This window comes from Cyprinus carpio, chromosome B13 (genome assembly GCF_018340385.1).
Source record: "Cyprinus carpio isolate SPL01 chromosome B13, ASM1834038v1, whole genome shotgun sequence".
In the NCBI taxonomy this organism is placed as follows: domain Eukaryota; kingdom Metazoa; phylum Chordata; class Actinopteri; order Cypriniformes; family Cyprinidae; genus Cyprinus; species Cyprinus carpio.
This window is the reverse complement of record NC_056609.1, coordinates 4,026,270-4,039,873: the sequence shown is the minus strand read 5'-3', so window position 1 is coordinate 4,039,873 and position 13,604 is coordinate 4,026,270. Positions and strand designations below refer to the sequence as shown.

Here is a 13,604-nt window from a genome sequence, read left to right as displayed (position 1 = left end):
ACATATCTTCTCACGCAAGAAGGGGGGCAACGAAAGTGTTGCGCTTCTTATCATACGTCATTGGTCACGGCTTCTGCTCACGACAAGGTACGCAACCATCGACACGACTGATTGCTTAGTTAGCAAAGTAAATGCATAAATCACACCTCATATAAATAAAACCACAAAATCTGAAAAACAAATATACAGCAAATCTTAATTTCATGCCAACAATGTCTGTCAAACTCTAAAAACTCAATTTTTACACTATGAGTGGGGTGGCTCCGCGTCTGTGTTAACTGCATTAAATATTTTTAACGCCGTTAAACTGGAAAAATTAATAGCACTCGTTAATGTGCTAATTTTGACAGCACTGAATGTGACATTAAATGTTATCAAGAGCATTAATGTCTGCTATATATGGTTCTGTTCTGTGTACTCTAAAGGGGTTATTGCAGCTCTTCCTGCTAATTCATGACAGGCTGCATGGATGGGCAGGGAGTTTATACCAGAACAGAACCATAACGCCAACCCAAACTGTATGCTAAGTGTCAATTTGACAATAGTGGTCCTGACAGAACTATAATTATGTTCTTTCAGAAGTCAAGCTGGTTGGAGGTTCTCGCTGCTCTGGGAGGTTAGAAATACTTCATGATCAGACGTGGATGTCAGTGTGTGATGCTGTCTTTGACCAGCAGGATGCAGAGGTTGTGTGTAGAGAGCTGGACTGTGGGGCTCCTGTACAGGTGCTGGGAGCAGCTGCTTTTGACAAAGGAAACACTCAGATGTGGACACAAGAGATTCAGTGCAGAGGAAATGAGTCTCAGATTCACCTCTGTCCAACATCACAATCACATGAAAACAACTGTTCTCATGACAATGATGTTGGACTGGTGTGTGCAGGTATGTGTTGACTGTTTCAACTGGAAAGATTTATTTAATTTTGATAGATCTCTTCCAATTTTTCCCCTTACTGTGCGCAGAAATAATACATGTGCGGCTGGTTAATGGAAACAGTCCCTGCAGTGGGACAGTGGAGATTCTTCATAGAGGTCAGTGGGGAACAGTGTGTGATGATGGTTGGGATTTGGCTGATGCTGCAGTGGTGTGTAGAGAGCTGGACTGCGGAGAACCTGTAGATGCTCTGAGTGATGCTCAGGTTGGACTCGAATCAGGACCGATCTGGATGAATAATGCAGTGTGTACTGGATCTGAGTCCACACTGAAAAAGTGTGGATCTGTCATATGGGGTTTTCAAGGTGTGTGTCAGAGCAAGAGTGCAGGACTCATCTGCTCAGGTAAACTCAAAACTTTATTTTGTGAAAAGAAAAAAGAAAGTAGTGCATGTTTTGTTCTGAAAGGTTAATTCATACTCATGTTTTTTCAGGCATCAGGCTGGTTGGTGATTCTCGCTGCTCTGGGAGGTTGGAGATACTTCATGATCAGACGTGGATGTCAGTGTGCGACACTGCCTTTGACCAGCAGGATGCAGAGGTTGTGTGTAGAGAGCTGGACTGTGGGGCTCCTGTACAGGTGCTGGGAGCAGCTGCTTTTGGCAAAGGAGACGCTCAGATGCGGACACAAGAGATTCAGTGCAGAGGAAATGAGTCACAGATTCATCTCTGTCCAACATCACCGCCACACAAATACAACTGTTCACATGATAATAATGTTGGATTGGTGTGTGCAGGTTTGAGCAAATTTCTTTTAATTCACTGAAATCTTATGTAAAATCTTCTGACTCTTTGAATGAAAGATTTTTTTCTCTCTTCATGAGATTCTTCTTACCGTCTTGTTTGCTCTGTTCATAAGTATTAATTCTCTTTTTTTCTGTATACAATAAACAGACAGTGTGAATGTGAGGTTGGTTGGTGGTCACAGTCGCTGTGCTGGTAGAGTGGAGGTTCTTCATAGAGGTCAGTGGGGAACAGTGTGTGACGCTGCTTGGGATATGACTGAAGCTGCAGTGGTGTGTAGAGAGCTGCACTGTGGAGAACCTGTAGATGCTGTGGGTGATGCTTATTTTGGACCAGGATCAGGACCAATCTGGACAAATCATATGATATGTACTGGATCAGAGACTACACTGAAGAACTGTGGATCATTTCTGTTGTATGATTATGACTGTAATCATGATACAGATGCTGGGGTCATCTGCTCAGGTGAGCTGTTCTAAAATTAGGGCTGGACAATATATCGAACGATATGATCATGCGCATCTCGTCAGTAAAGCCGGTTCCATGATTAGCGGTAAATCGCCATCACCTGCTTTCAAATGGAGCTGCAGTTAATACACAGAGCCGTAGTTCACTGAGAAGCTACGCTATATCGAGTTCATTATCAAAGGCGATTCATCTTCAATAATGAACTCGATATAGCGTAGCTTCTCAGTGAACTACGGCTCTGTGTATTAACTGCAGCTCCATTTGAAAGCAGGTGATGGGGATTTACCGCTAATCATGGAACCGCCTTTACTGACGAGATGCGCATGATCATATCGTTCGATATATTGTCCAGCCCTATCTAAAATTTTACCAATTACATCACTGTTGAGCCACATGCCTTATATTTTAGTTCCAAAGATTTATATAAATTTTTAACACCAAGTGTTGGCAACACCAAGGTCACAGGTTCAATTCTCAGGGAATGCATGAACTGATAAAATGTTAATCTTGAATGCATCTGTAAGTAGCTTTTTCTATGTGCATAAATGTGTGCCAAATGCATAAAAGTGCAATGTAAATGTAAATCCATATAATGCAATTATTAGTTCGTTCATGTACATTCACCAAAAATGTATCATAGTTTAATAACATTTGTAACAATTTGAATGCACATAAAATAATGATCTGTCAGGATTATTGAATGGTACAATAATGTCAGTAAATGTTATTGCCAAAGTTATTGGCTTTTAAGTCTTTCCTTTTGCTTCCGGCTTTGCTACCGTTCGGACGTTCTAGCTTACTGCTCTGCGCTTTGCTTCTTATTTCTGTACTTTTCTCTGATTTTTCTAAGATTATTACTTCAGCAGATCAGCACAGTGCTCAAACAACAGATTTTTTGGCACAAACACTAAAACTAAAAACTCTTTGGGACTGGAATTATACTACAAAAAGAAGACTTTGCCTCCCACTGCCAGCAGCCTACAGTACATTCCGGAGACGGGAAAACAACTGCCTACATTCAAACAGAAGAGAGAGAAAATGCCTCCTGTTGAATATACTTGTTGCATGAACTGCTGCAAACTTCTACAAAGGATTGTGGTTCTTGAAAAAAAGTTACTTGCTGAACTTCCAAAACAGACGGAACACTCAGCAGACCGTCGTCATGGACCCTCTCAGCATATAGCCGGTGAGTCCCATGAATCTTCTGAAACCCAAAAACTAATACAAGACACAAACAGGGAGCGAGACCCAAGATCGCCACACTAATCGATGGCACAAACAGGGAGCGAGACCCAAAGGAACGTGAGATATCAGATTGTCACGAGTTTCTCGTATTGCTGCCGTAGCATCCTCTACCCCAGATTCGACTGTAACAAGGCTTGTGAATACTGGTATTCTACCACCCCCTAAACATCTTGAGAACAGATTTGAAGCATTAATGAATGCGGGTGAGGAATCCCCAAATGTGATTAAACATGGATCGGATCAGCCAGCAGCTAACACCGCTACTAACAGGCACTCAAGGTCGAGCAGACAGCGGCATTCAGCTCAGAGCGCAGCTGAGCCCAGGACTCTGATAGTGGGTGACTCTATTATCAGAAAAAATCAGTAGCAGGACTACAACAACATGCTGCCTTCCTCAAGCAACGGTTTCTGATGTGAACAAGGAACTTCAGAACATTCTGATGAAGCACAAGACTGCAAATCGAATCATCATCCATGTGGGGAAGAATGATATTCGGAAAGAGCAGTCAGAACTCAAGAAGGACTTCAGTGAACTCCTTGAAACACTTCAAAGACTCAAAGTTCAGTCGTTCATCAGTGGACCACTCCCAGCAAGGGGAACACACATGTTTTCAAGGTTGCTTGGGCTGAACACATGGCTACAAAGATCTTGCAATATAAAAGGAGTGATTTTCATCGACAACTTCAATCTGTTCTGGGGCCATAGACAACTCTTTAAACCGGATGGCCTCCACCCTAACAAACTTGGAGCTAGAGTGCTTAAGGACAATATCTACTTCTCCTTACGCCATCCTTCAGCAGAGTATCTCAATTCATTCAGCAAACACACACCAGGTCCGAGTCATCATGTGGTTGACATATCCCACAAAGACACTGATAAAACCATGCAGCCACAACAAGCACTGCTGATGGACACTATCCCGGCTGAGCCCTGCCCACAGAGCTCCTCACAGACAGACTGTGATGTATCAAGACAGCTCCAAGACTCAGCACCCAAGGACGACTTTCTGGAAAACAGCCAGGGAAGCCAGGACAACATATCACAGTCATCGGAAACACAAGAGACACAGTCCCTCTCACCGGACACATTATCCCTCTCTCCAGCATCTCCACTTCTGTGCTTCTCACAGAAAATGGAGGAAAGTGAAAGTGACAAAAAGTGACGTGACATACAGCCAAGTATGGTAACCCATACTCGGAATTCGTGCTCTGCTTTTAACCCATCCAAAGTGCACACACACAGCAGTGAACACACACACCGTGAAAACACACCCGGAGCAGTGGGCAGCCATTCATGCTGCGGCGCCCGGGGAGCAGTTGGGGCTTCGGTGCCTTGCTCAAGGGCACCTAAGTCGTGGTATTGAGGGTGGAGAGAGTGCTGTACATTCACTCCCCCCACCTACAATTTCTGCCGGCCCAAGACTCGAACTCACAACCCTTGGATTGCAAGTCCGACTCTCTAACCATTAGGCCATGGCTTCCCAGGAATTGGTGTATGCTGGGACTAAACTCTCTCACTCATTCGCTGCAAGCCCGCAAATATCACCAAAAAAACGGCGGGCCCCCCAACCACCAAAGCCTGTGGGCCCTGCTCCTGTGAGAGCTCAAAAACAACTGACACAATCCCACAGCCAAAACCCTCCATTTGCTGTAGGTGAACCAAAAACAACTGATAGCAGCTCTCAGTGATATGTCGGGTCCCCGCTATAATAGCAGCAACATTCACAAATGTTTACAGAATAAGCAGGAACCCAGTGTGCCTGTAGCTTTCTCTATTTCAGTTTTATCACGTGATAGAAAGTCTAAGGCCTTTTCAAGCTCAAGGGCAAACTCATCTAATCTGCGGCCTATAATGCATCAAACTAAGATTGATGTAAAGACACAAAGCACTGCCATCAAGTTAGCATTTTTAAACATTCGCTCCACACATTCTGTTTATCATTATTTACAGGCCTCCAAAATACTCTCCAGCCTTTGTTGAAGAGGTCACAGAAATGCTATCAATGATTTCCTCAGAGTTTGACTGTTTTGCTATTGCAGGGGATTTTAATATTCACATAGATAATGCAGAAAACAAAAACTACAAAAGAAATGATCACGGTTCTAAACACTTTTGACCTGATTCAGCATGTGCATGGACCCACACACAAAGGTGGACACATTCTAGATTTAATCATCAGTAGGAGTCTAAACATTTCATCCATTGTTATTAAGGACGTAGCACTGTCTGATCACTTCTGTATTTTCTTTGATATATTGATCTCTGCTACCACTGAATCTAGATCTGTCTCTGTCAGAAGGAGATGCATTAACGAGAACACTAGTGTGCGGTTTATGGAGGCTATATCTTTAACACCAAGCATTTCTGCAGACTCTGTGGATATTCTTCTTGATTCCTTTAACTCAAAAGTTAAGAATGTTATTGATGATATTGCTCCAATAATAGTCAGTAAGAAAACAAACAGAAATCAGTTTGGAGAAGATCAACAGCAGTTCAAACGATGAAAAGACAATGCAGAAAAGCCGAGCGGATGTGGCGGAAGAAGAAACGTAAAATTCACTATAGCATCTATAAAGACTGCCTTCATGCTTTTAATGTGAAACTAGCCACAGCTAGACATAATTTCTTCTCAAACCTTATAAACAGTAACTTAAACAACACTCGTACTCTTTTTGCCACTGTTGAGAGACTGACAAACCCCCCCCCCAAGTCAGATTCCCAGTGAAATGCTCTCAGTTAGCAAATGCAATGAGTTTGCTCCCTTCTTTTCTGAGAAAGATCATTAATATCAGGAAGGCAATTAGCACATCCTCAAGCAATGCAGAGGTCAGACAGATCTGGACGCAATATCAAAAAGATACTATGTCTATTTTTGAAGCAATTGAAAGCAAAATTTTGGAAGAAATAGTGCAGCACCTAAAATCGTCAACCTGCTATCTTGACACACTTCCCACAACTTTTTTTCAAAAGTGTGCTTAACTGTTTAGAAGCAGATCTCTTAGAAGTGGTGAATGCCTCACTTCTTTCTGGGACATTTCCAAACTCCCTGAAAACTGCAGTTGTAAAGCCCCTTCTGAAAAAGAGCAATCTTGATAACACCATTTTGAGCAATTATAGACCAATATCTAATCTTCCTTTTATAGGCAAAATTATAGAAAAGGTAGTTTTTAATCAGCTGAACAAATACTTAAACTCAAATGGATACCTGGACGATTTTCAATCTGGTTTCCGACTGCATCACAGCACAGAGACAGCGCTCATTAAGAAAATAAATGATATTCGCCTAAATTCTGACTCTGGCAAAATATCAGTGCTGGTATTGCTAGATCTCAGTGCTGCGTTTGACACAGTCGATCATAACATACTACTAGAGAGACTGGAAAACTGGGCCAGGCTTTCTGGGATGGTACTCAAATGGTTCAGGTCATACATAGAAGGGAGAGGTTATTATGTGAGTATAGGAGAGCATAAGTCTAAGTAGACGTCCATGACATGCGGAGTCCCACAAGGCTCAATTCTTGCACCGCTCTTGTTTAGCCTGTATATGCTCCCACTAAGTCAGATAATGAGAAAGAACCAAATTGCCTATCACAGCTATGCTGATAATACTCAGATTTACCTAGACTTATCACCAAATGACTACAGCCCCATTGACTCCCTCTGCCAATGTATTGATGAAATTAATAGTTGGATGTGCCAGAACTTTCTTCAGTTAAACAAGGAAAAAACTGAAGTTATTGCATCTGGAAACAAAGATGAAGTTTTCAAGGTGAATGCATACCTTGACTCTAGGGGACAAACAACTAAAAATCAAGTCAGGAATCTTGGTGTGATTCTGGAGACATACCTTAGTTTCAGTAGTCATGTCAAAGTAGTAACAAAATCAGCATACTATCATCTAAAAAACATTGCAAGAATTAGATGTTTTGTTTCCAGTCAAGACTTAGAGAAACTTGTTCATGCCTTTATCACCAGCAGCACTACTGTAATGGTCTCCACACCGGCCTTCCCAAAAAGACCATTAGACAGCTCTAATGACTAGAACCAGAAAATCTGAGCATATCACACCAGTCCTCAGGTCCTTACATTGGCTTCCAGTTACATTTAGGATTGATTTTAAAGTACTTTTACTCGTTTATAAATCACTCAATGACCTAGGAAAAAAATATATAGCAGATATGTTCACTGAATATAAACCTAACAGACCACTCAGATCATTAGGATCGAGTCAGTTAGAAATACCAAGGGTTCACACAAAACAAGGGGAGTCCGCCTTTAATTACTATGCCTCGTGCAGTTGGAATTAGCTTCCAGAAGAGATCAGATGTGCTAAAACATTAGTCACATTTAAATCTAGACTCAAAACTCATCTGTTTAGCTGTGCATTTATTGAATGAGCACTGTGCGATGTCCGAACTGATTGCACTGTATTTTACGTATTCACTGTATTCTATGTAAAATCATTTTCTATTTTTAACTGTTTTAAATTCATTTTAAATAAGTCAATTTTTAAATCATTTCCAATGTTTTAAAATTGCTTGTTTTAAAATTGCTTGTTTTATTTTTGTTATTATTTTTCTTCATGATTATTTTACTTTCTTTTATGTAAAGCACTTTGAATTACCATTGTGTACGAAATGTGCTATATAAATAACCTTGCCTTGCCTTTTTATTTTAGATAAATGTGGTTGTTTATAACTCTATGATAACAATGGTTATGGAACTTTTATTTTATTTTCTTTCACTACTTCAGGAGTCAGACTGGTTGGAGGTTCTCGCTGCTCTGGGAGGTTAGAGATACTTCATGATCAGACATGGAAGTCAGTGTGTGACGCTGTCTTTGACCAGCAGGATGCAGAGGTTGTGTGTAGAGAGCTGGACTGTGGGGCCCCTGTACAGGTGCTGGGAGCAGCTGCTTTTGACAAAGGAGACAATCAGATGTGGACACAAGAGATTCAGTGCAGAGGAAATGAATCTCAGATTCAAATGTGTCCAGCATCAGAGAAACACAGCTGCTCTCATGATGATCACCAGACGCTTCAGTGTGCAGGTAAGAAGATTAATATGAGAGAAATTAGTAGCATAACTAGGATCATATGTGTCCCATTGCACTTGTTGTGGCCCTCACCACACCCACAGCTTCAAAGAATTAACTAAAATGCATAAAAATATGACACTGTAATTCTGTGGGGGTTTTTTCCCAGTATATATATATTTTTAGTTTTTCTATTTTTATATATTTTAGTAGTTATGCCTATTTTAAACACAATGACATCTCTTTAGAATGATTGATTGATTTTAGTCTTTGTCTTTCTCTCTTAGATGTAATGCATGTGAGACTGGTAAATGGTAACAGTCCTTGTGCTGGTAGAGTGGAGGTTCTTCACAGAGGTCAGTGGGGAACAGTGTGTCATGATAGCTGGGATATGCCTGCTGCTGCAGTGTTGTGTAGAGAGCTGGACTGTGGAGAACCTGTAGATGTTTTTATTAATTCTCATTTTGGTCAAGGATCAGGACCAATCTGGATGAGTGTTTTAACATGTTTAGGAACAGAGTCTACACTGAAGAACTGTGGTTCAGCAGGATGGAATAAACCTGTCTGCACTCATAATCATGATGCTGGTGTCATATGCTCAGGTGAATAAAATTTAACCTCAAAGCATTCCTCACTTTCTGATAATTTTGTCTTAATTATGTAAGGAAATAAAGATATACAGGTGCTTCTCACTAAATTAGAATGTCATGGAAAAGTTTATTTCAGTAATTCACCTCAAATTGTGAAACTCGTGTATTAAATAAATTCAGTGCACACAGACTGAAGTAGTTTAAGTCTTTGGTTCTTTTGGTTGTGATGATTTTGGTTCACATTTAACAAAACCACCAATTCACTATCTCAACAAATTAGAATATGGTGACATGGCAATCAGCTGATCAACTCAAAACACCTCCAAAGGTTTCCTGAGCCTTCAAAATGGTCTCTGTTTGGTTCACTAGGCTACACAATCATGGGAAAGACTGCTGATCTGACAGTTGTCCAGAAGACAATCACTGACACCCTTCACAAGGAGGGCAAGCCACAAACATTCATTTGCCAAAGAAGCTGGCTCTTCACAGAGTGCTGTATCCAAGCATGTTAACAGAAAGTTGAGTGGAAGGAAAAAGTTTGGAAGAAAAAGATGCACAACCAACCGAGAGAACCGCAGCCTTATGAGGATTGTCAAGCAAAATCGATTCAAAAATTTGAGTGAACTTCACAAGGAATGGACTGAGGCTGGGGTCAAGGCATCAAGATCCAACACACACAGATGTGTCAAGGAATTTGGCTACAGTCGTATTCCTCTTGTTAAGCCACTCCTGTGGTGTCTTACTTGGGCTAAGAAAAAGAAGAACTGGACTGTTGCCCAGTGGTCCAAAGTCCTCTTTTCAGATGAGAGCAAGTTTTGTATTTCATTTGGAAAACAGGGTCCTAGAGTCTGGAGGAAGGGTAGAGAAGCTCATAGCCCAAGTCGCTTGAAGTCCAGTGTTAAGTTTACACAGTCTTTGATGATTTGGGGTGCAATGTCATCTGCTGGTGTTGGTCCATTGTGATTTTTGAAAACCAAAGTCACTGCACTCGTTTACCAAGACATTTTGGAGCACTTCATGCTTCCTTCTGCTGACCAGCTTTTTGAAGATGCTGATTTCATTTTCCAGCAGGATATGGCACCTGCCCACACTGCCAAAAGCACCAAAACTTGGTTAAATGACCATGGTGTTGGTGTGCTTGACTGGCCAGCAAACTCACCAGACCAGAACCCCATAGAGAATCTATGGGGTATTGTCAAGAGGAAAATGAGAAACAAGAGACCAAACAATGCAGATGAGCTAAAGGCTACTGTCAAAGAAACCTGGGCTTCCATATCACCTCAGCCAGTGCCACAAACTGATCACCTCCATACCATGCCGAATTGAGGCAGTAATTAAAGCAAAAGGAGCCCCTACCAAGTATTGAGTACGTGTACAGTAAATGAACATACTTTCCAGAAGGCCAACAGTTCACTAAAAATGTTTTTTTTTGTGTGTGTGTGTTTTTTTTTTGAGATAGTGAATTGGTGGGTTTTTGTTAAATGTGAGCCAAAATCATCACAAGTAAAAGAACCGAAGACTTAAACTACTTCAGTCTGTGTGCATTGAATTTAATACACGAGTTTCACAGTTGAATTACTGAAACTTTTCCACGACATTCTAATTTATTGAGAAGCACCTGTATATTTTTGGATGTGGTTAGCTGCATATCCAATTTAAACATGTCTGTTTTATTCTTAGAATTAATTACCACTTAAGAATTAGGCATCTTGAAAATAATGTAAATTTGCCATGATTAGTTTACTGCATTTTCACAATGATTTAAAGAAATATTTACAGCATACCATCCATAGTTAAAGGCATTGGTGACCTCAACTGTCCAGCTTCAAGAAGCATTTTCAGTGAATAACTACTACAATGAGATTACAATTTTCATTTTTGGGAAATTCAATTAAAAAAACATGATGTACTACAGTAAACAATTAAAAATGTATATATGTAGAAAACACTTTGAGTTGTTCAAAACTCCAGAACCTGTTAAACAAAACCTGTTAAACAAAACCTGCTCACCTTATGCTCACTTTTATGCAATATAAACAGGTCATAAACGCGCCAGACTTGTTGATGGGTCTAATCTTTGCTCTGGGAGGTTAGAGATACTTCATGATCAGACGTGGATGTCAGTGTGTGACGCTGTCTTTGACCAGCAGGATGCAGAGGTTGTGTGTAGAGAGCTGGACTGTGGGGCTCCTGTACAGGTGCTGGGAGCAGCTGCTTTTGACAAAGGAGACGCTCAGATGTGGACACAAGAGATTCAGTGCAGAGGAAATGAGTCTCATATTTCATTCTGTTCAGTATCATCACTCAAACACAACTGCACCTTTGACAACATTGTGGGACTGATCTGCTCTGGTTAAGTATAAATATTCAGCATCTCTTTATTTTTGATACTACTGTAGGTCATGTCTTAGGTTTGAGTTATAATGTGATCAATCTAATGACAGCTTAGTTTATGTTTTATGCATTGTTTCTGAACTCTTTACTTCATTCAGGTTACACTGATCTCAGACTGGTAAAAGGCTCAGACTCTTGTTCTGGAAGAGTGGAGCTTCAGTTCCTCAAAGAGTGGGGCACAGTGTGTGATGCATGCTGGGATATGAGAGCTGCCAGTGTCCTCTGTAGACAGCTGAATTGTGGGATTGCTGTGTCTGTTGTGGGATCAGACTGGTTTGGAGTAGGAAGTGGTGAAATCTGGGCTGATGTGTTTGATTGTGACGGGAATGAAACAAAACTCTCAGAATGTTCCATCTCTTCATGGAGTCGAGCTGAATGTTCTCACAGACGAGATGTTGGAGTCATCTGCTCTGGTAAACATTTTAGGGCCCGAGCACCTCCTCTTCCTATTACCCTCTTGGAATTGCTCCGTTTATTATTTTTCCGCTTCTTCTTCTCCGAAATGAATCGCATTTTTGAGGGCCTAAACATGCTTTAAAACTCATGAAACTTTGCACACCCATCAGAACTGGCGAAAATGTACATCTGATATAGGTTTCAGAAGTGGGTGTGGCAAAATGGCTCGATAGCGCCACCTGTTAAATTTCAACGGAGTGCACCTCAAGCTAAGTTTCACATACATGCATGAAAATTGGTATATATGTGTAACACACCATTCCCTACAAAAAAAGTATCTTGGGACAAAATCCAAAACCCGACAGGAAGTAAGTTATTTTGAATTTCCTGTACAACTTTTGTGCAGTTTTTGCCATTTCTGGCAACAGGAAGTGTCATGGTTAACACTGTTATGGGACTCCTAGCAACATATTAAAAGTGGTCGGAAGAGCTAAATACACTGACAACATGTTAGAAACAAACTAAACATCCTAGTAGCACTTAGCTAAGGACTAAAGAATGCTACTCCTATGCAGTGAAAAGGAAGTTGCTGTAACTCAGGCTAGCAATGTCTGATCTGCCCCAAACCTTCACCACATTTGACAAGAGTCCTGTCCTGAACACATCAACATGCCCGTATTCGATTATAGTCATATCGCCACCTGCTGGCAACAGGAAGTGTCATGTGTAACACTGTTATGGACTCCTAGCAACATATTAAAAAGGTGTCAGCAGCAGTGCTAAATACACCTGGTAACATGCTAGAACATACTAAAACATGCTAGCAACACTTAGCTAAATGCTAAAGCATCCTATAATGCAGTGAAGCAGGAACATTACTGTACTCGTGCATACAATGTCCAATCTGCCTCAAACTTCACAAGTTTGATTAGAGTCCTGGCCTGAAGATATCTACATCCTCATATTTGGTTATAGTTATAGTGCCACCTACTGACAACAGAAAGTGACGTTTTACACTTATACACTATTAGCAAGACAGTAAAATATGCCATTGTGTGCTAATCATGCTAGAAATATTCTCAAACATGCTAGCAACACTTACTATGTGCTAAAGGATGCTATTAATACTATGACAAAAGGAAGTTGTTGTAACTCATGCATACAATGCCCAGTCTGCCCCAAACTTTCATTCACAGTTTTATAAGAGTCCTGGCCTGAACACAACTAAAGGCCAATATTCAATTATAATTATAGCGCCACCTGCTGGCAACAGGAAATGACTTATTTTAAGCTACCTTAAACATGAAAATGTTTGATCTGCCCTAAACTTCACGTTTTGATAAGATTCCTGGTTTCAACAGATCTTAAGGCCAATGTTTCAGTTATAATCATACCGCCACCTGTTGGCGACAGGAAATTACTTGTTTTAAACTAACTTAAACATGCAATATCTGGTCTGCCCAAAGTTCATGTGTTTGATATGAGTTCTAGCCTGAACTCATCTTTAGGCCAATATTTATTTATAGTCTTAGCCCCACCTGCTGGCAACAGGAAATTACTTCTTTAACACTAACTTAAAAATGCGATCTCTGATCTGTCCGAAACTTTGCTTGTTTGTAAAGACCAGAAGACATTAGACCATTTACATGCCGATATTCATATTATAATGACAGCGCCACCTGTTGGCTGCAGGAAATGTGGCACAATATTTTACCATTTTATTAAGCATTATGGTCCAACATTCACTGTTCTCCTATGACCACCGGGTGGTGGTGATGCGGGTGCGAGGGCCTTCCATC

At 40.8% G+C, this 13,604-nt stretch overlaps 1 protein-coding gene across 1 annotated transcript in view; it reads left to right on the top strand.

Annotated features, from left to right (window-relative positions):
- Positions 1 to 733: 733 nt before the first annotated feature.
- Positions 734 to 13,604, top strand: part of LOC122139497 (antigen WC1.1-like) — a 22,500-nt gene continuing 9,629 nt past the window's right edge. The window contains exons 1-5 of the mRNA XM_042737654.1: positions 734 to 882; positions 963 to 1,277; positions 1,367 to 1,669; positions 1,827 to 2,141; positions 8,144 to 8,210. Coding sequence (XP_042593588.1) covers positions 765 to 882; positions 963 to 1,277; positions 1,367 to 1,669; positions 1,827 to 2,141; positions 8,144 to 8,210 — 1,118 coding nt within the window. The 5' untranslated portion in view covers positions 734 to 764. The remainder of the gene's footprint in view (positions 883 to 962; positions 1,278 to 1,366; positions 1,670 to 1,826; positions 2,142 to 8,143; positions 8,211 to 13,604) is intronic.